At 36.4% G+C, this 15,614-nt stretch overlaps 1 protein-coding gene and 1 pseudogene across 1 annotated transcript in view; one reads left to right on the top strand and one right to left on the bottom strand.

Annotated features, from left to right (window-relative positions):
* Positions 1–107: 107 nt before the first annotated feature.
* Positions 108–1,439, bottom strand: LOC107568131 (probable UDP-sugar transporter protein SLC35A4; annotated as a pseudogene).
* A 3,820-nt stretch (positions 1,440–5,259) lies between these two features.
* Positions 5,260–15,614, top strand: part of hmgxb3 (HMG box domain containing 3) — a 20,395-nt gene continuing 10,040 nt past the window's right edge. Inside the window, exons 1-10 of the mRNA XM_016253979.1 lie at positions 5,260–5,343; positions 6,544–6,670; positions 6,755–6,929; positions 8,245–8,700; positions 8,836–8,922; positions 9,479–9,610; positions 13,276–13,586; positions 14,245–14,348; positions 14,447–14,530; positions 14,639–14,730. Of these exons, the coding sequence (XP_016109465.1) occupies positions 6,546–6,670; positions 6,755–6,929; positions 8,245–8,700; positions 8,836–8,922; positions 9,479–9,610; positions 13,276–13,586; positions 14,245–14,348; positions 14,447–14,530; positions 14,639–14,730 (1,566 nt within the window). The 5' untranslated portion in view covers positions 5,260–5,343; positions 6,544–6,545. The remainder of the gene's footprint in view (positions 5,344–6,543; positions 6,671–6,754; positions 6,930–8,244; positions 8,701–8,835; positions 8,923–9,478; positions 9,611–13,275; positions 13,587–14,244; positions 14,349–14,446; positions 14,531–14,638; positions 14,731–15,614) is intronic.

The following is a 15,614-nucleotide window of genomic DNA, read 5'->3' as shown; positions in this document are numbered from 1 at the left end:
AAAAATAAAACAAATTCAAAATATTAATAAATAATATTATAGTATAAAAAAATAAAACAACGATCAGAAAGACACAGCATTTTTCTGTATAATAAATATTAAACACCTCATTATTAAAAACACTTGACCAGGCCACTGAATGATCCATTATATTTATTTGCATAAATATGAATTAAATAAATGTGTGCTGTACCATTCATTTCAACATTTATTTTGAAAATAAAATACTGCATATGAATAAAAACAATACATTAGCAGACATTCAGTCTTGATGAGACGACGTTCATTCACAGTAAAAATGCACTTCTAGAAGGAGGACAAAGGCAGAAGACAGAGATATCTGAGGGCACATGCTGAAAAAATAAACAATAAAATCAGCAATAAAGTCATCTTTGGTGGCGTCCCATCTACCTGCAATACAGGTGTACGGCCCATCCAATCAGCAGCACGGGAAACTGGAAGTAAGGTGTGAGATGTATTCCCAGAATCCCCCATGACAACACGCCATTCACCAGCATAGAAGAGGAGATGACGAACAGCCGCGTGATTCCCGTTTCATGACGACAGACATGAGGAGCCCGTTAGCAGCCTGTCCCACAACAATGAGCCACACGACAGAGGAGAAACCCTCAAAAAAAACCACTGCCGCCCGCCGCCAGAGAGATGAGACGCCAGATTGATTCCCACGCCGAAGACATACAGGAACAAGTTCTGGAGACTCAAAGGCAGATGCTGGGTTTCCAGCACCCGTTCGGTGTAAACGGCCAATTCTGAGATGAAACGATAGACAAGCACCAACAGCAGACCCCGGGATGAGACGTGAAGCCTGACGGCGGATTCGTCTGACGCTTCCCAATCCAAACTGGAGTAGCTGTGACAAACTCGGGCAGTTACGGCGCCACCGTCAACACTGATATTTTGAGGCAGGATAGATTCCCAGACGCCAAGAGAGCTGCGAACGAAACCACGAGCTTGATGAACTCGATCAGAAGCACACATGACGACGGGCTGAAGGGAACGCGGCCGTGAGGGAGATGAGAGGAGCGTGGGAACCGTAAATAAGAACCAGGAGAAGGAGAGTCTTCTGCGAGGAGGTTCTGCTTCAGATGAACCAACATTATCTATCACAATCATGCAACAGCTGCTTCTGAAAGTACAGGAAGAAGTTCTACAAAAGACTGAAACAAAGCACCGGGACAAGCGTAAGTCTTCAACGGTGAAGTATGAAACAAAACGGACATGATGCTAGAGCTGCATGATTTGCGGCTAAAAATCTGGTAAGAATTTTAATAAAAATGTTGATTGAAATTATTCATTTGAATTTTTTTGAGGTTTGCTGTGCTAGTTTGTAGGACTGCGCAATTTGGCCAAAGATTTTGTGATTATATATCCATATGATTATAAAATAATAACAACAATAATAAAAGTTATTTAGTAGTTTTACTACTACTAAATAAAAATATTAATATTGTAATTTCACTTTAAAATAAAAAGAGTATTCAAGAAAAATTATATTAATTATTAATACTATTAAAAATAATATTATAATACTCTACTTATATATGTGTGAGTATAATAATTTTATTTTACAGTACAGCTGTAAAATTACTTTTTTTACTAAATTGTTATTATTGCTACTAAATAAATATACAAAAAAGAAATATTACTATGATTTCAATGCAAAATAAAAAATTAGAACTTAATGATATTATAATATAATAAATGCATCTTATAGTACAGCTGTACAATTATTTTTTTACTAAATTACTACTAAATAAAAATATTACAACTGTAATTGCACTTAAAAAAAGTAGAGTATTTAAGAAAAATATTATAAAACAAAATATCATGTAACATTTTTTACTGTAAAATTACAATACCAATATTTGTGTCTTAATTTCTTCATTTTCAAATGTTAAACTGACTGAGCACAGTGCCACATTTCACTCTGAAACATGCATCACATATTTATTTAATTAAATGGCCATTGCAATTTGATAATCGTACTAAGCTCTATTGTGATTGTGATTTTATTCTGATTAATTGTGCAGCCCTACATGACGCCCACTTTTCATCATAACAGTCTTCATTATTAAAGTCCAAATCCACACTCATATATAGACCTCGAAACACGGTTTTATCTAATCCAACAGTATTGTTCAGGAGGGAAGGAGCTCTGATGTGGCGCTGAATGACACAAAAGCCAGCAGCAATGGCGCATGTTCTCCTCTTCAGTCTGAATTTGGTTGCTAAGGAGTTGTTAATCACTCGGTCCTTTCTTCAGAGAGTTCAGGAAGTCTCGTAGGCTCGTCTCGATGTTGGGCACCTGATAGTTCTGAGCGGCGTAGATCCCCGTCAAGGTTCCCAAAGCCACTCCCAGGATGGCTGAGGAACGCAGTTTGGAAATCACATACCCGGCCAGGAATCCTTTCAGGAAAGGAGACGCTAAAAATGAGCCACCCTAAGAAACACAAACAGGACGGCCAGTTTCAGCTGCTGGGAAGCATGCAGGCTGTCAATCTTAATGTATATGAAGTGCAACATGTTTAGAAAATACTACTTTTTCTTATTTTTAATTGGACAGGAGTTTTTGGACTGGGGTCCGGGGATGTCAAGGGGGTGGTAGGGGGTCCGTAAAAAAATTGGGGGGATTTATTTATTTTTTTACAAAATACACTTAAGCTATTATGTATTTTTTATTCACTAAATTATATTTTTAATACAATTAATAATATAATTACAATAATACATACAAAAACAATATTCATAAATATTTTGCTTTCTAAAGACAGGACAAAAACAATCAATTTTTTTTCAGGAAAATATTTTACCATGAAAAAACTTGTTACTTGAAATAATAAATATATCTATTTTAGGCAAGGCAACATTTCTCATTTTCACAGTTTATACTAATGTACTAAAATAACAATTAATTAATAAAACTGAAATAAACATTAATAAAACGTATATTAACAAATAAAAAAAATTTGATTAAACTATCAAAAACACACAACAAAATTACTAAAACTTTAACTAAAATTAAAACGAAAACAGAAAATATAAATGAAAATACTTTTATATTTTCAATATATATAAACAATATAGATCAAATTTTAAATTTAAATACTAATAAAACTACCAAAAACAGACAATTTTTTTAAAATAGTATCTTTATACTAAAATAAAACTGGTAATAATAATAATAATAATAATTATAATATTATCCTCACATAATATAAATCGATTTTATACATAATAATTTACAGCTACCTTTATATTTATCACTGGGGTCCCCAGTGGTCACAAGGGGACCATCTCATTACAAAACAAAACTATTCACCAGTAAAGCACCACACTTTCTGTGCGTGTTCTTTAGTAATATTTAGGATCAGTCGTGGTTCTGTGGTACCTGAGGGATTCCAGCTTGAACCTCATTCTCCACCTTCTTCTGGATCTCCTCCAGCTGGTCTTTGAGCTGAGCCAGATCCTTCAGTCGGGTCACCGGATCCTGAAACAGAACCAACACACATCACACCAATGACTAGGGCTGGGCAAAAAAAAAAATTTGATTTTTCGATTAATCGTTTTTTTTAAAAATGACATCGATTCGATATCGATTCTCAAAAGCCGCGAATCGATCTTTTCCGGGATTTATTTCAGCACACATTTAAAATAAGATCTGATTAACGTGAATCTTATCATTAGTCTTCTCCACTAGATGTCAGAATATATTACTATTCAGCAGTCTGAAGACTCAATGCTACTACTGCTAATAAATATGAATAAATCTTTATTTTTAAAGGAATAATCACATCTGCTTTCTTTTTCATTTTAACAGTAAACCTCTGTTGTGCAGCACTTTGTTTGCCAACAAAATAAAAGGGTTTAATTTTCATTTGATTAGGATAAATTCATGTTTTATGCCTTCATCTGATTACCAGAAAAATTAAGAACATTTTATAGGGCCCTATTATTGTTTAAAAAGGACCCTATACAAAAAAAAAGAAAAGAATAGGTTTAAAATACAGGCATGCGGTTCTTAATTTCTTTTTATTAATTCACCATTTGTAAACTGATGTTTACTGTTCATTTTTTTTAGAAATATCAATAGCATTTGTATTAAAACTATATTCACTGAATGTAATCAAAAAAATCGAGACATCTGAATCGATACCCAGCCCTACCAATGACCCAACATAACTCCACTAAAGCTTTACAACAGCGCTAATGACCAAACAGCAGCTGCCTTTCATAGCACAGCGCTTAAATATACACGACACACCCGGTTTGTTCTTATCTGTACAGTAATTCATTTGAAAACAGGGTTCGCTTTACAGACAGCCAGCCTTTCTCTCACCTTGTCCTCCGCCATACTGCAGAAAATGACAAACGATTCAATCTGCGCTCGACTCGCCTGGTCTGAGTCTGAAGCATCACGACAAATCACGCCTGACTTCTGTGAATATATTTGATCTCATTATGTTTTCGTTAGAATGACCAATATAAGCAACAAAGAAGCGTTATGTATAAATTGCGATTATAAATACACGAGCTTCTCAAAAAATAGACAAAGCCCAGACTCGAACTTTCTCTGTCATTTCTCAGATATGAAGGCTCGAGAGACATTATAAATCTATATATGTTTTTTTCAATGTAATGCCTATTAAAGTTTTTCAGTGTCATCATTGCTGAGGAGTAAATAAACGCTGCTAAAGCAGACAGCGCGGTCACGTGACAGCCGTTACTTTTCTCATCGCTCCTCACGGTCGCCCAATCACCGTCGCTCCTCATTACAGCTGTGTGTTATCATTCTGCAGAGCCCGAAGGGGATGGTTTCTGTTTGCGTCTCAGGAAAAGATGCTGTAATCAAAAGATGCATATGATGCTAATGTCTCCTGGACACAAACGCCAGCATTATGGAAACATGCCGAGTTTTGAACACGACTCAACGGAAGAATCGGCGCTCGACGCCACCAAGCGCCAACCGCGGGAAGAACAGTTGTATGTATCCTAGGAAAGTTATTAACGTAGATGTGTGTCACGGTATGGCTTTTACATACATGTGAAATTAAATAAAACCGTGTAAAAATATCGCTTGAACCCGAGGGCAAAATAAAAGTCGTACTGTATTCAGTTGCATCTCTCATTGGGCCTCCAGTCGTTCATCTGATCTCTCCTCCGCCATTTTACAGCACTATACTGCAGGAAACACGGGCTAAAACAGCGACTGAACCCTCGCCCCGCACACACACATGATCCGGACCGCCGGTCCCGCAGCTTTAGCGCCGGTGTGAGGAGAGGTTCGCCTGGATTCGGACCGATCCCGCGCTCGCTCAGGACCAGGTAAGGCTTCAATAAGAGACGCGCTCATTGGCCGCGGACAGTCAGTATCAGCGCTCAACAATAAGCGACATCGGGAGCGAACAAAACACACTCGGACGTGCCCGCGAACACTCCGACGCCCGCTTTAACCACTTAAACTACGCGTTTATGTCAATAAACTGCAGTTAAAATCATATTTGTGTGTGTGAAGGCGGTTAAGGAGTGTCACGTGATGCGGTCCAAATAATGTTGCTGTTGTTGACCTGCATCTGCTCCAGCTGCACTCCAGCAGCACACTGTTAACTAATACTAACAACTATTACCTTGTTCATAAAATAAGTCCATGTTTTGTGTATGTACAATAGTAACACCATAGTGTTCCCTGAAGTACATCAGTATCATGTAAGGAATGTATCGAAACCTGTCAAGAGCAGCTCCACATCAATTAAATAGGAAAACATATTTATAATAAAATATACATTTTGCAAAATTATATATATATATAAATTTAGTTTAAAAATAATTTGATAATGTTAAGGCTTTGCGGTAATTTACAGTCATTTTTGATTTGTTATTTCTTTTTGCTGTAAAAATAAGCAGGTCCTATTTTTATTTTAAAATGAGCAAAAGTAGGTTTTCGTGCTGCCCATTTACATTTGTGGATAAAGACATTTCGGTAACACTTTACTGTAAGGTTCATTAGTTAACATTAGTTAAGCATGAACGATACTTCTACATCATTTATTAATCTTAGTTAATGTTCATTTCAACATTTATTAATGCATTATTAAAATGAAAAGTTGTGCTTGTTAACATTAGTTAATGCACTGTGAATTAACGTGAACTAACAATGAACGACTGTATTTTCATTAATGAATAAATGTATTGCTCGTGTTAATTAACTAATGGAACCTTATTGTAAGTGTTACTGAATTTTCTATATGTAATATTCCATATTTTAAATTCAACATCATTGACATATGACATCTTTTCTCTTAAGTTGCATTTCAATATTTGTATTATTTTTGTATTTATGAAAAGACAATGCTCTCATTTCTCTCATTAAAAAAGTCAAAACCTTGTAATCACCCGTTTTAAAGGATAAATCCAGTGAACAGTTACTCCAAATGATACCGACCTAATTTTATTGGTAATACATAAATGAGTTGATTTTAAAGGCCTCTATCCTAGTTCTTTGATTCTCTTTCTCTGTGTCTTCAGAGATGGAGGCCATCTATGGGGAGATGGAGGTGGAGAGCTGCTACACGCTTCTGGAACTTCCTTCGCCCAAGAAGAAACGCAAGAGCAAAGGCAGCGTGGAAAACTCCGAAAAACCCAAGAAGCCCAGGTAGATCTTCCCTGAGAAACATGAACACACAGGCAGTACCCTTGTATTTGTTTTCCGGCACTAACGGCCCGTCTGCTGTCACAGGTCAGCGTATCTGCTGTATTACTTCGACGTGCATCAGAGCGTCCAGCAGGAGCATCCGGACCTGCCGCAGTCTGAGATCAACAAATGCATCAGCGACAGCTGGAAGAGGCTGAACGTGGCGGATCGAGGTTATTACCTGGAGCGAGCGCGCATGGAGAAAGACGGCATTGACCCAGTAAGCCTGTTAACCGAGTATGATATGTACTATAAATGATTAATGCAGTTACCTGTACTTGGGTAGTTGCATTTTCCTGCAATTGACATGAAAAATTCTTATGAAGTAGAAGTTAACTTTTGTTTTTATTCATCAAAACTGTTTCAATTTGAAAAGTTATGAATACTATATGGTAGGGCTTTGCACGATTAATTGTAATAAAACCGAAATTGCGATATGGCTTAGTGTGATTATTAGTGCGAATAGTGTGCAAAGGCTGTGTTTAATGAATTAAATACGATTTCAGAGTGAAGCACGGCAGTGACGGCACTGTTTTCTTTTTCAACCATCTTCCCAAACTTGTGATGGGAAGTGCTTATAAACTGGCTGCTATCCACAAATAATAAGCTTTATGGTCACAAAATAAAAGATTGATGGTTTAACATTTGAAAATGATGAAATTAAGACAACCCTAAATATTAGTATTGTAATTTTACAGTGCTGTACTGTAAAATAACATTCTTAAATTATTTTTCTTAAATACTCAGTTTTTATTTTACAGTAAAATATTACAATAATAATATTTACATTTAAAAAAATATTTTATATAATAATAATAAGAATTATTATTATTATTATCAGGGTTATTATAGTTAACCAAAACTAAAAGCATAAAAAAATCCATTATTGTTATTTAAAATAAAATGAACTGAAATGAAATATTAAATTAAGAAAGAAACTTGAGCTTATTGTATTTCAGCTAGTTGCCAAGGCAACATTTCTCATTTTCGTTTAGTGTGACTTGAAGTACTAAAATATCTAAAACTAAATTAAATAAAAGCTAATAAATAATGAAACTATATAGACATATTAAAAAAAATAATAAAAATGATAACAACATAATTACTAAACATTTTAAAATTTAAATTAAAACAGGAAATTATGAAAATATTAACAAAAACTAATAGTATAAATTATATCATTTGTATTAAATAAATCAATATTAATTTTTTTTTAAATAATTATATATATTATATAATTATATTTAAGTATATTAGTATATACTGTGTGTGTGTATATATATATATATATATATTGTAGTCCTATTGATATATGATCACAAAAATATATATGTGTTTTTTTTAGATCTTTTTTCTACTGTATAGTTGAAACAAAACTGTAAACAACACGTCTAGGTCATATTTCACTGTGAAATATAGAAGAAATTATGTTTAGTTGAAAGAAAATGAGGCAAATTTTGCATTATTTTCAGTGCAATAAAGCACATTTCCCTCCAAAATTCTCATGACTGTCAATTTTACGACTCTTTTCACAGAGCAGCCAATCAGCAGCTGCATCCTCTCAGGATGTACCAGGTTTCCGCAAGATCCTCCCGAGGGCGAATTACGTGCTCCTGCCCAAGAGTTCAGCGGGAGGCGAACGGGTCGAGAGAGACGGAGAGACGGACACGCTGGCGGATGGAGCCCCTCAGGCCGCGGCGCAGGAGACGCTGGTGTCCCCCATGACTCTGGGCAGTGAGGTGGAGCTGGTGGAGCAGTGCATCGCCGTCGAGGCGCTCAGTGAGGACGCACCATCCCAGAATGCCACTGAAAGACTACCAGCTCTCGGCCAGGATGCTCACAAAGCCGCCGCTCTGCTTGTGAAGAGGGAGGAGTCTCGAGTGTCGTATGGTGACATTGGCATGGCGATAGAGAGTGGAATGGAGGGCGGGGCTTTGATGCCACAGATCAAATCAGATGCCACTCATCTAGTTGCTATAATACCCAATCAGGTGAGCTGTCAGTCATCCACATTAAAACATAAAGATGCTTTACAAGCACATGAATGAAGTGAATGAATAAATGTACAGGTTTTTAGAAATGATAAATGAGTAATTAATATGTACTCTGTGTCTTGTGTTTTTCAGGGTAAAGTGATTAACACAGCCAGTCCAATTATGATGTTTCCGTTAGTGAGCAGTGTGAAACCAGAACCCAAACCCTCATTTAAACTGGTCAGTAAATCATCTGTGAAAGCAATGTACACATATCTGTACGTAATGTGCATTTTCATATGGGTCATTTCCTTCTGACCAAGACCTGCTAACTTAGACGAAACGGTTGACCAAAATAATGAAAAAACGGGAGATTATGTGTGTAGTTTCTTTGAAAGCATGAACCAGGCAAACTTTTTCAACACAGTGACTTTTGAACACATTTTGTTCCTAAACAGGCTCAAATAAACCTGTGCACCAGTGTTATTTTAGTATCAATTAAATACTATTATAGTTTATTATTATTAATTATTATTAGTTTTTATTTTTATAAAATGTTTATTTTAAATTGTATTATATATATATATATATATATATGTATATGTGTGTGAAATTTTAGTTAAAGTTTATTTTATTTCAAATAATGAAAATGTTTTTATACTTTTAGTGATAGTCATAGTTAACTATAATGCACCTCAAGAAGTCTGATTGGAGCTTGGGATTTTTCCCAAGTGCTTTCCAGCTTTCTGTTCATAATGCATCAGACATGTAACTCACACATCTGTTCTGTTTTCAGCCCATCAAATACACACGGCGAGGACGGGGCAACTGCACCACACCCGGGTGTGTGTTTTCATACGTCACCCGTCACAAACCGCCCCAGTGCCCTGACTGCGGCCAGCACCTCGGGGGGAAATGGGTGGCACCTGTGAGTCCTCAAACCCGTGCTCCTGTTATTTTGTGTTACTCTAATTCAATGTTACTCATGTCTGATACCCATTCAAATACATTTATATTGCTGATACAGTGGGTATAGAAACGAATCACCCCCATTAAAATAATCAAATTTAGTTGCTTTGCAGCCTGAAATGAAGACAGACCCAGTTTTTGTTTTATCCAGCTGTATTTACTCTGTGCAACTTATAACATCCAAGTGAAAGATATAACACCAACATGTCAGGAAAAAAACAAAACAGAATCACTGAGTTGGAAAAAGAATCACCCCCTTGTGTCAGTATTTTGTTGAAGCTCCTTTTGCTTTAATTACAGCCTTTAGTCTGTTGAGATTTGTCTCTACTAACTTTGCACATCTAGACTTTGCAATATTTGCCCACTCTTCTTTGCAGAACTGCTCAAGTTCAGTTCAATTTGATGGTGACTGTTTGTGGACTGCAGTCTTCAAGTCATTCCACAGATTTTCAGTGGGGTTTAAGTCTGGGCTCTGACTAGGCCATGCAAGGATATTCACCTTTTTCGCCTTCAACCACTGTGTGCTTTGGGTCATTGTCATGTCGGAAGGTAAACCTTCTTCCCACTGACAACTTTCTGGCAGCGGGCAGCAGATTTTCCTCAAGAATTTGACGGTATTTTGCCCTATCCATTTTTCCTTCTATCCTGACAAGCGCTCCAGTCCCTGCTGCAGAGAAACTCCCCCATAACAGGATATTACCACCTACATGCTTTACTGTAGGAATGCTGTTATTTGGATGCTGAACTGTATTGGATTTCTGCCAGACAAATCGTTTGCTGTTGAGGCCAAATAATTACATTTTAGACTCATCTGCCTCAGAATCTTCAAGGTGTGTTTTGGCAAAGCTCAGTCATTAATGCATGTGGCCTTTCTTGAGGAGTGGCTTTTTCTTGCAACCCTCCCATACAAGCCACATTAATGGAGAATTTGTGATATTGTTGTCACATGCACACAAGGACCACTCATTGTCATAAATTCCTGCAGCTGCTTCAGAGTTGCTGTAGGCCTCTTGGTTGCTTCTCTGACCAGGAAAACTGTTGATCCTTTTTCCAACTCAGTGATTCTGTTTTTTTTATTTATACATTTTTTTTATTTTGGTGTTATATCTTTCACTTGGATGTTATAAGTTGCACAGAGTAAATACAGCTGGATAAAACAAAAAACTGGGTCCATCTTCATTTCAGGCTGCAAAGCAACAAAATGTGATTATTTTAATGGGGGGTGAATCTTTTTTTATACCCACTCTCATTAAATCAAAGCAAAGCATACAGTGAAAAATACTTACAAAACATTCATATGGTGGTTCAGAGTAATACATTTCTCTTTCCATGTATTTTCTACTTCATGAACATTGACTTCATTGACTTGTTTTGTATAGCTTTTTAAAAATAATTTTTAAAAAAAATTATAAAAAAAATTAATGATTAAAAGTAATTAAAGGGGTCATATGATGTTGCTAAAAATAATTATTTTGTGTATTTGGTGTAATGAAATGTGTTTATGCGGTTTAAGGATAAAAAAACACTTTATTTTCTACATACTGTTCATTATTGTTGCCCCGCCTTTCTGAAACGCGTCGATTTTTACAAAGCTCATCGTTCTGAAAAGCGAGGTGTGCTCTGGTTGGCCAGCTATCCAGTGCGTTGTGATTGGCCGAATACCTCAAGCGTGTGACGGAAAGGTTACGCCCCTTACCATACTGTGATGCTGTGTCCCGGCACGACGAGACAAAAACATTAAAACCTATTATAAACGAGGCATTTGTTGCATCCAGTGGGGACATAATTACTGATTATAATGACTTATACTGTCTTTTTACGCATTGCGTTGCATCGCGCCATGTAAACATAAAACCACGTCTGCATTTGTGATCGGAGAAACGACAAACAACAAGTGCTACTCTAAACTGCTCAAAACTCGTGTTTGAATCATCAGTGGCAAATTCTTTAAATATAAAAAAACGTACTTACAGCCTGTGAGTCAGAACAGCCGGCGTTGTAGTCTACTCTACCAGGATCAGGAAACAGTCCTCCATAAAATGTGCTGCACACATCTGAATATTTGGGTTGAACTGTTCTGGAACAGTGTTGTAAATACAACTTAACCACTGATTTCTAGTCATGTTCTCTTTTGGAAGGCCAAACAAAGTAGTTTCGCTTTCACAACGAAACACAGCGTCACACACCGCGGGCTAGAGTGAGCGACGGCCAGAGGCCTAGAGTGAGCAGAGGCCGCTTGAGAACGGCGTGGCCGGCGGATTCGACGAAGGAGCGTCTGGCTAATTCAATGTTACTCATGTCTGATACCCATTCAAATACATTTATATTGCTGATACAGTGGGTATAGAAACGAATCACCCCCATTAAAATAATCAAATTTAGTTGCTTTGCAGCCTGAAATGAAGACAGACCCAGTTTTTGTTTTATCCAGCTGTATTTACTCTGTGCAACTTATAACATCCAAGTGAAAGATATAACACCAACATGTCAGGAAAAAAACAAAACAGAATCACTGAGTTGGAAAAAGAATCACCCCCTTGTGTCAGTATTTTGTTGAAGCTCCTTTTGCTTTAATTACAGCCTTTAGTCTGTTGAGATTTGTCTCTACTAACTTTGCACATCTAGACTTTGCAATATTTGCCCACTCTTCTTTGCAGAACTGCTCAAGTTCAGTTCAATTTGATGGTGACTGTTTGTGGACTGCAGTCTTCAAGTCATTCCACAGATTTTCAGTGGGGTTTAAGTCTGGGCTCTGAAGCACGGATCAGCTCCAGGCATGACGAAGCGGATATCGTCCTCTTTTGGAAGGACAAACAAAGTAGTTTCGCTTTCACAACGAAACACAGCGTCACACACCGCGGGCTAGAGTGAGCGACGGCCAGAGGCCTAGAGTGAGCAGAGGCCGCTTGAGAACGGCGTGGCCGGCGGATTCGACGAAGGAGCGTCTGGCGGGCTTGTGGCAACCTCATGTGATGACCCCGGGCTGGACTCCACGGTAAAAGCCGATCCGGCGATCCACATCGCGAAGTTGATGTATTTCCTCAGCGACCAGCACGGATCAGCTCCAAGCATGAAGAAGCGGATATCGTCCTCTTTTGGAAGACCAAACAAAGTAGTTTCGCTTTCACAACGAAACACAGCGCCTTCACGACATGGCGGCGGCGGCAACAATACTACAGCGAGAATGAAAGTTACGCCTTCTTTCTTTGCGTGAACATTTGGGCGGCGTTATGCACATCTTCCCACATCGTGACATAGACATGTGGGGGTGTGTTAGAATGAACCATTTTAGGTAGGCGTGGTTGACTCTTAACTTTTATAAAGAATATCTCTTTGGATTTGAGACTTTAGTCTTTGCAACTTTACAGATCTTCTTTATGCACCAAGAGCTTGTAACACTCCAAAGAGAAAGGAAAAATTTAAATTGCATCATATGACCCCTTTAACAAAAATGTTTATATATATTATAATATAAAAAAAATTAAAATTGCAGTCTGGAAATGATGACCTGAAATATGAAGCTTCCTGAACTGATAATGTGGCTTATGTGTTTAAATTTGCATTCCTAATTATAATCCTCAAAATATAGGAATATAAGACAAACTGTATTTCTCTCTGTTACAGGCTAAGAGAAGCTCGGTCAAAACGTCTGACCCGTCTTCAGGAAAACAGTGTGACGAATCCAAGCCTCATCCGTCAGACCCTAATGAGATGTCATCAAAAGACACAGAACGGACAGAAGAGCAGACAACCGCTTCCGTTATTACTCAGAAAACCTCTTCAGATAAAGCTCAGGACGGCGGGACTGCGGCTGCTCGCAGGGCGGCCCGTAGAAAGAGAGAGCGGGTGAATGCAGCGTCAGCCCAACAAACACCTGATAGAGCTGCTGTCAAAACATCTGATGGAGCGCAGAGCGCCGAATGCACAGCTGTGCTGTAAGAAACCAAATAACACACTACTCATGCTCTTTCTGCAGTATGCATACTATGCATATAGAAATACCTGGATGACCTTCTATATTTGCCAAAATATGTAGTTTTTACTTTAAGTTTTAGTATTTGTTGTCTTTTTTTTTTAGCTTTAATTTATTTTTCTTTATTTCAGTTTCAGTTTTAGTATTTTAGTACTTCAACTTAAACATTTATTTTAGCCAATTTTAGCAAGTTTTTAAAAATATTTTTCATCTAATATTTATATTTTATTTGATTTTGAGCTTTATTTCAATTACTGAAAATGATTTTTAATAGTTTTATGATTTTTAACATCTCTTTTTTTTTGGCTTAATCCGACTGCTAAGATTTCCAACAACTAAAAATTTGAACATAAAATTGGATAAAAAATTTAAAATGACCCAATGATAAATTGGCGGTACTCGCTGAATTAAACATGCAGCGTAATGAGAGCATGTGACTAAAGTGTAGCCTGTATTACTGTATGAAATGTCTATAATTGCATACTGTGTACTGTTTCACATACTATACTATTTTTTTAATAGTGGACAGCACACAGTGTGTACTGCACAATATGCATAGAGTATTGAGTATTTTATTGTCATGGTGTTCCTCATTCAGCTGTCTGTTTTGCTCATTTCAGATCATTGGGTGGTGGTCAAATTCAGGTTGTCACAAGAGAAAAAGCCAGCAGTGCTTTACAGAAACGCCGGATACGAGCTATTCTTCCAGCTCCCGCACAGAATAGTGAGTCAAACTTTATTTAAAAACACTAAACTAGTCCCTGATCTCATGCACATGTGCAGAAAGTGAAAATGTAAATGAAATGTGTCTGATGTTGACAGATACGGCCGCTCAGTCTGCAGTGGTGCAGTGGATCACGGTTCCTCCTGATAAAGTCAAATCAGACGCTACTGTCATCAAAGCTGGTGAGAAACATCTAATGATCTGTCGTTCTTGTGTTTATATCCATTGGGCTTCATATCTTATTATCTGTTGACTCTCTGAGGTGTAATGTGTTGTGTTATTGTTTCCAGTGAAACCATCAGCCAATGAACACATCGCAGGCCTGAAACCCAGCACCCTCAAACAGCTGGGTCACATGATCACACCCAGTGCCTTACAACAGGTGACTTGACTTACATTTCACTCTGAGAGAATTATGATGGTAATAAATAAAGGTAATAATAATAATAGTAATAGTAACAATGCAAAATAAAAATAATAGAAATCATCTGAGAGAATAATACATTAATAAAAACAACAACAACAACAAGAAAAATAATCTGAGATAATAATAAAACTAACAAGAACAATAGAAATAATACAAAATAATAATAATAATCTGAGAGAAGAGTCAAAATAATCTGAGAATAATAAAAATAACAAGAACAATAGAAATAATACAAAATAATAATAATAATCTGAGAGAAGAGTCAAAATAATCTGAGAATAATAAAAATAACAAGAACAATAGAAATAATACAAAATAATAATAATAATCTGAGAGAAGAGTCAAAATAATCTGAGAATAATAAAAATAACAAGAACAATAGAAATAATACAAAATAATAATAATAATCTGAGAGAAGAGTACAAATAACAAGACCAATAGAAATAATACAAAATAATAATAATAATCTGAGAGAAGAGTACAAATAACAAGACCAATAGAAATAATACAAAATAATAATAATAATCTGAGAGAAGAGTACAAATAACAAGACCAATAGAAATAATACAAAATAATAATAATAATCTGAGAGAAGAGTACAAATAACAAGACCAATAGAAATAATACAAAATAATAATAATAATCTGAGAGAAGAGTACAAATAACAAGACCAATAGAAATAATACAAAATAATAATAATAATCTGAGAGAAGAGTACAAATAATCTGAGAATAATAAAAATAACAAGAACAATAGAAATAATACATAATAATAATAATAATAATCTGAGAGAAGAGTCAAAATAATCTGAAAGAATAATAAAACTAACAATAGAAATA

Source organism: Sinocyclocheilus grahami, unplaced genomic scaffold (genome assembly GCF_001515645.1).
Source record: "Sinocyclocheilus grahami isolate Dianchi unplaced genomic scaffold, SAMN03320097.WGS_v1.1 scaffold1217.1, whole genome shotgun sequence".
Taxonomy (NCBI): domain Eukaryota; kingdom Metazoa; phylum Chordata; class Actinopteri; order Cypriniformes; family Cyprinidae; genus Sinocyclocheilus; species Sinocyclocheilus grahami.
Note: the sequence above shows the minus strand (reverse complement) of the source record. Positions and strands in the feature narration are given on the sequence as shown.